Source organism: Hyla sarda, chromosome 5 (genome assembly GCF_029499605.1).
Source record: "Hyla sarda isolate aHylSar1 chromosome 5, aHylSar1.hap1, whole genome shotgun sequence".
NCBI classification, from domain to species: domain Eukaryota; kingdom Metazoa; phylum Chordata; class Amphibia; order Anura; family Hylidae; genus Hyla; species Hyla sarda.
In genome coordinates, this window is record NC_079193.1 from 302,152,615 (window position 1) to 302,163,798 (window position 11,184).

Sequence of the window (11,184 nt, forward strand, 5' to 3'; positions counted from 1 at the left end):
GCTATGTTCTTGGTTATGAATACAAAGGCTATACTTATGCACCATGCTTTTTGAATCACCCACCCAGTTTATCTCAAATAAGACACCTCTTCTATTAAAAAGTACCTGTCCTCAAACCATATTTTCTAAACTAACTCAGAATATATTCCCTAACTACTCCTAACACCCCTCCTGCCCTTACATTTTATTTCCATGCTTTAAAAAGCTGTGTATCATATCTTTCCCCTTGCTCACATTGTGTGAACTCCCGGCAGGAGAAAGTGGGTGTTCCCCAGCAGGCACAATGTCACTGAAGCCTGTGAGAGCTGTGCCTTTTCATACCCCACATGCACTTCCTGAGTTTGGTCTCCTGCCAGGCCGGGAGGAGACCAAACTAAGTGTTTGACTTGCGCAAGAAACAGAACAGAGCCACCTAGTGGTAGTTTTTTCAATCACATTAAAAACATATAAAGGTTGAGAATATTAACAGCAAGTAAATAGCAAAGTGTCTTATAATTAATTACATAAGGAACAATATATCAAAAGTTTAGTTTGGTAACAGGTACTCTTTAACTCTATTACGCCTTAGTAGAGTACTTGAAAATGGGTCTTACATAACAACTGGACAAACCCTTTAACTTGTCAACAAACATACAATGTTCTCACTTTCAGAGACCATGCAAAAAAACACTACTGTAATGCAATTATTCTCCTTTAATTTAATAAACTGAGTATATTTGGTGTAATATCCCTGAAGAACATGACAAGTTGCTGTACAAACATTTATCATCAAGTGGTCAAAATGAACTCTGTTAGATGTAGTCATATGTAATTCTAAAACGTTATATTTGTGTGCAATGCTTTACATTAAATCTGACAAGTGCATTACAGTCCCACTATATACAGCACATCATATCCTTTATTTACAAGGCTTGTAGTCTCTCCATGAAAGTATTAAATGTCACCTGACAAAGAATTTGGACAGTCTCCTAAGACAATGTCTAAAATAGTCAATTCACTTGTGTAAAATCCAAGAACTAGAAGGAAAAACTCTCCTGACAGAGGTGAACAAGCCAAGGTGAACCCACCAATTACCGCTAAACTGTAGTTCAGCTACATGGAATAGCATGAAATGTTAACATGTCAATGTAATGTAACGAGAAGGCAGAGCGGAAGTTGATGTGTCATGGGAACTTGAGTCTGTAAGAACTACACAAGCGAGGCTGCCCTCACACATATATACTTGTGTGGTGTTTCTTCTTATGGTATAATGGATACATTTATGCTGATGACAAATGCCTCTTTCATCGTAATAAAAATCAGCAAGCTCAGGAGTATTTCTACATAGACATTAAAAATAATTTACGTTCATATTGACTATGAATAAGTCATGGAGGAGTGCTCGGCACCTTATTTCAGCGGCTTGCTCCATAAAGATTAGACACTTTTTAGACAATTTTGCACCTCATTTGACAATGAGATGTGGCTTGGTTGAAAATGGGTGTGAATTCGCAGAAAAGGGGCATGATTTGCATACCACTAAAAGCACCAACAATTGTGCCAAAATTGTGGTTTAACATTATGGAGCAAGGCGAGACGACTAATAATTGGTCTAGAGTGTGTAAAGATGCACTAGATGTATGAAACAGTATTAAAGGGGGTATACGGCACAATTCAATTTTTTTATATGCCCAGGATGCATGCTAAAAGCCTGTAACCTCCACAGCCTTTGTAATTGTGGTGCAGTGCGGCCAATGGCTGAGCAGCAATGGACGTGTTGACCACAGCACCGTGAGGTGGAGCACGGCAAAGACCGTGCGCCCTGATAATGGAGGCTGTGGGGGAGCGCAGGAGGGAAGTACAGGCTTTTATTTTACTTTTCGCATGCAGCCTGGGCATATTTATGAAAAAGGGGACAACCCCTTGAATCAGCATGATAGATGTGACACATTTTTAGACTGTCCACTCTAATTCTGCATTGTCCAGCATTAGTATATCTGGGTGAATTTTAGTGCTAGAACTGCTGCTTGTCGGTGGCCATGGACGTGTTCGCACAGCACTGTTTAGGTAAAAATAAAAAGTTGCAAAGGCTTTCCTTTATAATGCCTCTGTCTTTAGCATCTACATCGATGCATCTAATATTTAAAAAAAATACATTTAAATGTCCATCAAACAGCCGTTTGTCAACCAAGCCTAAATAAACTATTCACTTATAGGTTACCAATAGGCAACCCAAAAAGATCCTGTTTTCCCATATACCAAAATAATAATGTTAAAAGTGCAATCTTTATTGGTTTATATCCGCATATAAATTAAGATTAAAATATACAGGTGCCGTATTGTCCTATCGGCAATTGCATATCCTGACCATCCGGTCTATAAAGTGTACACCATTCTGAACATATTTTAATCTTAAACTATGTGCGGATATAAACCAATAAAGATTGCACTTTTAACATTATTATTTTGGTATATGGGAAAACAGGGTCTTTTTGGGTTGCCTGTTGGTAACCTATAAGTGATTAGCTTATTAATTCACCCTCCATTGGTCTCATTAGCAGCGTATTTCCTGCTGCTGCAGATTTTGCACAGTGTGAAATACGCTGCGTATACACCAGCTTGAACGTACCATAATGGTGCGAAAAAGCCCAGGAGCCCGGGGGTATCCATAAGGTTCTCTTTTTTTTGAACACAGGTAGACAGGTATTCTAGAATCTGGATTGGGGCCCCTGCATCTCTAAGTTGGGGCCCCTGCATCTCCTATAAAGTGCTGGTGGGAAATAAAATGTGGTGTTTTGGTAGTTGATCCATTTCACACTGACTTCCAACACAAGTGTTTTAGAATATTATAGATAGATAGATAGATAGATAGATAGATAGATAAATTAACCAGTTAACACCAGTACTTACAAGGCAATCAATATGTTTACTAGAGAAGTTGAGATGTGTCAGTCTCTTCAAGTACTGGGTGAGGGTCTCATCTTTCCTGTTGCGTAGGTGATTGTTGGTCCGGGCGATGAGATCAATTGTCAGCCGCACCATAATTACTTGGTAGAAACAAAAGACATGGATATTGTGTATGTTGCTAAGATATCTGGTTCATCATTGCCCTGAAGAGACAAGAAAATAAAAATAAGTGATAGTGTAGACTGTAGGTTTTGTGTTTATTACTGATCTTTACACGCTCCGCACACAAAAATGCCAATACAAAGATACATCAGCGATAATTCAGAACATAAAATCAATACAAAGTTTCCCTGACATTTAGTGGCTATTTCTCTATATCAGAAGACAAGAATTGACCAGCCAGCTATGACAGCGACAGTCAACATAATGGATGTGCTCCGTCCAGAGACAAGAAATGAAGATACTAGTGGGTAGAATTACAACCTGCTGCAGGTATTGAAGTTGTTCTTCTTTATTTAATGATGTTTATTTATTATTAGTCATAAAAAATACTGCAAAAGTTGTTGAAAGTAACAATCTGTATACCAAGCAAATGTATCTAGACTAGAGGGGAGCATTATTTCCAGAAATTTGTTTCAGGTTCAGTTCCTTAGAATCAGCCACCAGATTTAATTTGGTCCAAACAAATGTTATTTTAAAGTAAACTGCCCCGATTTATGCTGTGAAGTCATGTATGACACTGTAAGGTTTCCTAGATTTCAGATTTTGTAATATTTACCCTGCACAGGGTTGGGAACCCTTAGAAGCAGCAGCAGTACAGTATGGAGCATGATGGACAAGGCAAGAGATGTACGGCTGTGTAGTGCTAGTAGAAGCAGCAGCAGTACAGTATGGAGCATGATGGACAACACAGGAGATGTACGGCTGTGTAGTGCTAGTAGAAGCAGCAACAGTACAGTATGGAGCATGATGGACAAGGCAAGAGATGTACCGCTGTGTAGTGCTAGAAGTAGAAGCAGCAGCAGTACAGTATGGAGCATGATGGAAAACACAGGAGATGTACGGCTGTGTAGTGCTAGTAGAAGCAGCAGCAGTACAGTATGGAGCATGATGGAAAACACAGGAGATGTACGGCTGTGTAGTGCTAGTAGAAGCAGCAACAGTACAGTATGGAGCATGATGGACAAGGCAAGAGATGTACCGCTGTGTAGTGCTAGAAGCAGCAGTACAGTATGGAGCATGATGGACAAGGCAAGAGATGTACAGCTGTGTAGTGCTAGAAGTAGAAGCAGCATTACAGTATAAAGCATGATGGACAAGGCAAGAGATGTACGGCTGTGTAGTGCTAGAAGTAGAAGCAGCAGCAGTACAGTATGGAGCATGATGGAAAACACAGGAGATGTACGGCTGTGTAGTGCTAGTAGAAGCAGCAACAGTACAGTATGGAGCATGATGGACAAGGCAAGAGATGTACCGCTGTGTAGTGCTAGAAGCAGCAGCAGTACAGTATGGTAAAAGACGGACAAGGCAGAAGATGTACTGTACAGTGTTGTATCACTTGTAGTAGAAGCAGCAGTGCAGTATGGTACATAATAGACAACACACGGGATGTATAACTGTCCTCCCACCTCTCATCCATCTTGCACTTGAACCACCTGCAATCTAGCTTTCATCCTCACCACCCTGCTGAAACCGCCCTAACCAAGGAGGCCAATGATCTGCTGACTGCCAAAGCCTCACGCCAATATTCTGTGCTCCTTCTCCTTCTCAGTCGACCACTTCATTCTGCTATAAACTCTCTCTTCCCTAGTCCTCATACCTTACCATCTGCACATTCAGTGTCTCCCACTCACACACTACCTCCTCACCTCTTCCTCTCACTGTTGGGAGTCCCCCAAGGCTCTGTCCTGGGTCCCCTACTGTTCCCTATCTATACCCTTGACCTGGGACAGATTATAAAATCCTATGGCTTCAAGTACCAATTCTATGCTGATGACACTCAAATCTACCTCTCTGGCCCTGATGTCACCTCCCTCCTATCCAAAATCCCAGATTAGTCAGATATATCTTCCTTCTTCTCCCACTTTCTCAAACTCAACATGGAGAATATGGAATTCATATTTTTCTCCCATCCTGCTCCACCACCAAATCCGATCTATCAATCGCAGTCAATGGCTCCACTCTCTCTCCAGTCCCACAAGTCCACTGCCTTGGGGTCACTTTTGACTCAGCGCTCACTTTCAAACCAGACACCTGGACCCCCACTACCTGTCGACTTCAACTAAAAGAAAATCTCTCCAATTTGCTAATTCCTCAACAGTAACTCAACTAAACTACTGGCTTGGACTATTGCAGCGTCCTCTTTTGTGGCCTTCCCTTAAACACATTTGCTTCCCTCCAATCCATCCTCCTTCTGCTGCCCGACTAATCCACCACTCTTCTCCCTGCCTCTCCCTTTACAGTGGTCCCTCAACATACGATGGTAATTCGTTCCAAACGAGCCATCGTTTGTCGAATCCATCGTATGTTGAGGGATCCGTGCAATGTAAAGTATAGGAAGCTGTACTCACCTGTCCCCGCCGCTCCCGATGGTGATCCCGGGCCTCCGCTGGGCTCTCCGCTGTCTTCTCCAGTCCTCTTCTGTCTTCTCCGGTCCTCCGCTGTCTTCCCCGGTCCTCTTCTGTGTTCCGCAAGGCCTTACTGGGCCTGCGTGGCGACGTCATTACGCCGCTGCGTACGCCATTCCTATTGGATGACGTGCGCAGCAGCGTATTGACGTCATCGGAGAGGGCCGAGAAGACACCGGAAGACCAGCGCTGGACCCAGAGCGTACCCTGGAGCATTGTGGAGGGGTAAGTAATACTTACCGCACCAAACGGGGAACATTAAGCTGCTATCCAGAAGCAGCTTAAGCATTTGGCGCTGCCGGATAGCACTTAATGCGATGGCCCCGACATAAAAAAGCATCGTATGTCGATGCTGACATCGACATGCGATGGCCTCCATCGTATGTCGATTTCATCATATGTCGGGGCCATCGTAGGTCGGGGGGTCACTGTACTAGCTACCCTTGTCAAGAAATTCAGTTTAGACTAGGGATCAACCGTTATCGATTTTTTAGGGCCGATACCAATAATCTGTGACCTTTCAGGCCGATAGCCGATAACATACCGATATTCCGGTATATGTTAACCAGCTGCCCCCCTCACCTACTGTTTCCTTCCCCTCTCCTTGACAATTTAAGACCTTGTGGGCAGAGCCCCCTCCCTCTCTATATCAGCCTGCAATTTACTCTGAGTCATGTTTATTGTCCCTGTGTTTATATTATGTATTTTAACCTTTATCAAATGTAAAGTGCCCTGGAACCAAGGGTGCTATATAAATTATTAATAATAATAATACTGTACCATACGAGCAGGTATATATTGTGCAGATGTGTGCTAAGCCATATCACTACGACCAACTCTTGGGGACATCGGTACCTTGTTCTTGGTACCTGGGTGTCCCAACCTTCATACCTTTATCATGAGCAAAAGGATGAACTGATCATAGACTTCTCATGAATATGGCAAAACCCAGCTGAACATTGATCTGTGGCACCTGGTACTCAAACACAGCAAAAACAAAAAGAAAAATAGCCAGCACAACTACCTAATACACGGGTGCACGCTGCTGTGGCAAATACAGAGTGTACAAAGAAGAAGATTGCAGCAGCACACATTGGTCAAAAAATGGAGGCTCTTAGTGCACTTTTTGATCAAAAAGTGTTCCCCATCCACCACGCAGAGGTGGCCTCATTTCGGATGGGACCCTAACACTCATTTCACTCACCTCTGACATGCTGGATACACTATCAATTTATAAAACCTCCTGTAAACAGGGAGGGGTGCACTGCTACTGAGGGTGCCACTCCACCTAAATTGCACAGCAAAAAAAAAAAGAAAAATAGCCAGCACATCTACCTAATACACAGGTGCAGGCTGCTGTGGCAAATACAGAGTATTACATTAGGTAGTTGTGCTGGCCATGTTTCTTTTTGCTGTGCAATTTAGGTGGAGTGGCACCCTCTCTAGCCATGCACCCCTCCCCTTTTTCACAGGAGGTGTTTTAAATTGATAGTGGATCCAGCATGTCACCCAGTCAGAGGCCATATGCCCAGCAGAGGTGAGTGAAATGTGTGTTAGGGTCCCATCCGAAATGAGGCCACCTCCGCATGGTGGATGGGGGACACGTTTTGATCAAAAAGTGCGCTAAGAGCCCCCATTTTTTTGACCAAGAGTGCTGCAGCCTTCTTTTTTGGTACCCAAACACAGTGGGCATGTGCTTATAATATGCTTGTGTTATACAGCACACCATCATTTACTTACAGACTTTAGTCCGTATTCATATACAGTCGTTTTAAAGTCCCACAACCCTTTCAGTAAAATTACAATCATGGCAGCTTTAAGGACATGATGTGCTCTGTATCTACTGCATGTCATATTGCAGTTATCTACAACTTGTGGTGTTGCAGACCTTCACTGGTAGAGAAGGATCTGGGTGTACTTGTAGATCACAGACTACAGAATAGCATGCAATGTCAGGCTGCTGCTTCCAAAGCCAGCAGGATATTGTCATGTATAAAAAGAGGCATGGACTCGAGGGACAGGGACATAATTCTCCCCCTTTATAAAGCATTGGTACGGCCTCACCTGGAATATGCTGTTCAGTTTTGGTCACCAGTCCATAAAAGGGACACTGCGGAGTTGGAAAGGGTGCAGAGACGCGCGACTAAACTAATATGGGGCATGGAACATCTTAGCTATGAGGAGCGATTAAAGGAGTTACAATTGTTTAGTCTTGAGAAGAGACGTTTAAGGGGGGATATGATAAACGTATATAAGTATATTAATGGCCCATACAAAAAATATGGAGAAAAACTGTTCCAGGTTAAACCCCCCCAAAGGACGAGGGGGCACTCCCTCCGTCTGGAGAAGAAAAAGTTCAGTCTCAAGGGGCGACACGCCTTCTTTACCGTGAGGACTGTGAATTTATGGAACGGTCTACCTCAGGAACTGGTCACAGCAGGAACAATTAACAGCTTTAAAACAGGATTAGATACATTCCTGGAACAAAATAACATTAATGCTTCCCCAATATCGCGCCACACCCCTACCCCTTAATTCCCTGGTTGAACTTGATGGACATATGTCTTTTTTCGACCGTACTAACTATGTAACTATGTAACTATCAGTGTATGACGGGAGTTGTAGTTTTGCATGCAGCCCCTAAACTGACTTTTCTGTAGAAAGCAATATTTTAGAACACTATTTCTGTAAAATCGTTGCAAAAAATCACATTTGTATTAATAGACAGTTGGCGCATGGGGGGAATTTATCAAGACATTTAAGACACTTTTTGAACGTCTTTTTTCTCCGTATTTGTCGCACAAAGTGGATCTGTGCGACAATTGCTTTAGAAACATTTCAAAAAGTTATCATGATTTTTATCCATTTAGAGCGTACTAAGTGCGAGTTTTTGCAAAATGCCGCAAAATAGGGGGATAAGATGTCTGATCGCGGGGGTCCCACCCCTGAGGACCCCCGCAATCTCGCATGCAGCACCCACCTGTCTCAGCTACAGGAAGCGATGATCGCTCTGTGTCTAAAGCCTCACGACCAAGGGCCGGAGTATTGTGATGTCACGACTCCACCCCCCTTGTGACGTCACACCCCGCCTCCTCAATCCAAGTCTATGGGAGGGGGGCGTGATGGCCAGAGTGCCACTTTAAGTGCCCTTTACTGGGTCAGAGCCTGGGCCAATAAGAGGATTCTCTGGTACCCTAGTCAGCCAGTAAATGGCACTCTATTATAGTCTGGACTGGTAAGTGACACCAGTTATAGGGGGCACCAGTGATTGGCACACTAATATAGGTGGCTGCAGTGATTGGCACTGTATTATAGGATACACCTGTAATTGGCACACTAATAAAGGGGACACCAGTGATTGGGACACTATGATATGGGGAACCACTGATTGTCACACTAATATAGGGGGCAGCAATGAGTTGCACCCTATTAAAGGGAACACCATGATTGGCACACTATGATATGGGGAACCAGTGATTGGCACACTAATATAGGTGGCACCAGTGATTGGCACACTAATATAGGTGGCACCACTGATTGGCACACTAATATAGGGGGGCACCACTGATTGGCACACTAATATAGGTGGCACCAGTGATTGGCAGACTAATATAGGTGGCACCAGTGATTGGCACACTAATATAGGTGGCACCACTGATTGGCACACTAATATAGGTGGCACCAGTGATTGGCACACTAATATAGGTGGCACCAGTGATTGGCACACTAATATAGGTGGCACCAGTGATTGGCACACTAATATAGGTGGCACCAGTGATTGGCAGACTAATATAGGTGGCACCAGTGATTGGCACACTAATATAGGTGGCACCACTGATTGGCACACTAATATAGGGGGCACCACTGATTGGCACACTAATATAGGTGGCACCAGTGATTGGCACACTAATATAGGTGGCACCAGTGATTGGCAGACTAATATAGGGGGCACCAGTGATTGGCACACTAATATAGGTGGCACCAGTGATTGGCACACTAATATAGGTGGCACCAGTGATTGGCAGACTAATATAGGGGGCACCACTGATTGGCACACTAATATAGGGGGCACCAATGAGCTGCACACTAAGGGGCATCAGTGCATGGCAGAACTGTTAGGTGTCTACTGCTATTTTCCCATGAAGTTTTAACCCTCCACCCCCAGTATACTATTTGGCAGGTTGTTGGCCTATATCACAGTGTTCTGATGTTTAGCCCACAGACTTTAATGGACATTCAGTTTATTTTCTATATGAATATGTTAATTTTATTGGATTCAATAAAGTTGTCGACTATGCTATTGAGTCCGGGAAAATGTAACAGGAGTCCGTAGTATAGGACAGATATAGGGCAGCAGCTGATGTGCCATAGTCTCCTGAGCCCTGTACACACTGTACTTTGTAGTCCCTATTATAGTGCGCAGTACACATGGGCAATGTGTCGTCACTTCGGTAGTGTCTGGAGACGGGATGCACCGACATGATTCCCAGCTGTGATGAAGCAGCCGGTATCCGTCCCCGCTGACATAACGTACGGGCTGCACTCACCTCCTACGGTCTCCCCAGCCTCCCGGTGCGCGGACTGCTCCATGCGCTCTGTGTACACAACCGGGCTCGGCGTTGGTTACTATGGAGACAAATCCACTGCGCAGGCGCACACCACAACATCTCCTGCTGAGCCCAGGCGGCGGTCCCTCTGTATAGGGATCTTAGTGAACTGAAGTTGTGCCTGACTTCTAATGTCTCCGAAAACTTTAAATCACAGGCGGCAGAGACCAGCATGGCCACACATTGAGGCGGAATAGTAGTAGTGTCACTTCTAGCGACTCTATTTTGCTGTTAAACGCTTTTTCGTTTTCATAAACGAAAATGAGGGAAGAAAAGCGCCTCCGCTCCATCAGTCTGATAGCAGTACTGCACCTAGGTCACACCTTTGTTTTTTCCAGTGTTGTGCTTCATCGCATGAGCAGAGGGCTCACACATTTGTATTGGAGCTCCATCCCAGATTCCATTAGGCAGGATTTGACTGGATTCCATTAGGCAGTGATCCGGCAGCCTCTGATCAACACAAACACTGGGATATTCCTGGCACATACCCTAAAGGGATCCATAAAGCCCATTTGCCAAGATCATGTTTTTCAGTCAAAGTCCAAAATCAATAGGCTTGGAAAATGACCCGAATGTGGTCACTGACTATAATTGTCTGCAGCCATATGAGAAAAATGGCGTCAGTGCCTAATACGACTTTCCATGTACAGATACGACTGAAGCGACTGTCCGCGTACAGATACGACTGAAGCGACTGTCCATATACAGATACGACTGATGGGACTGTCCGTGTACAGATACGACTGAAGCGACTGTCCGTGTACAGATACGACTGAAGCGACTGTCCGTGTACAGATACGACTGAAGCGACTGTCCGTGTACAGATACGACTGATGGGACTGTCCGTGTACAGATACGACTGAAGCGACTGTCCGTGTACAGATACGACTGATGGGACTGTCCGTGTACAGATACGACTGAAGCGACTGTCCGTGTACAGATACGACTGAAGCGACTGTCCGTGTACAGATACGACTGAAGCGACTGTCCGTGTACAGATACGACTGAAGCGACTGTCCGTGTACAGATACGACTGAAGCGACTGTCCGTGTACAGATACGACT

At 44.3% G+C, this 11,184-nt stretch overlaps 1 protein-coding gene across 4 annotated transcripts in view; it reads right to left on the reverse strand.

Moving 5' to 3' along the window:
• Positions 1 to 10,212, reverse strand: part of PPP1R42 (protein phosphatase 1 regulatory subunit 42) — a 50,406-nt gene extending 40,194 nt beyond the window's left edge. Inside the window, exons 1-2 of one of the 4 annotated variants that reach the window (XM_056522081.1) lie at positions 10,061 to 10,211; positions 2,890 to 3,089 (exon numbers count right to left, since the gene is read on the reverse strand). In XM_056522081.1, coding sequence (XP_056378056.1) covers positions 2,890 to 3,021 — 132 coding nt within the window. In that variant the 5' untranslated portion in view covers positions 3,022 to 3,089; positions 10,061 to 10,211. The other 3 variants (XM_056522082.1, XM_056522084.1, XM_056522085.1) reach the window with 3 other exon arrangements.
• Positions 10,213 to 11,184: the final 972 nt, after the last annotated feature.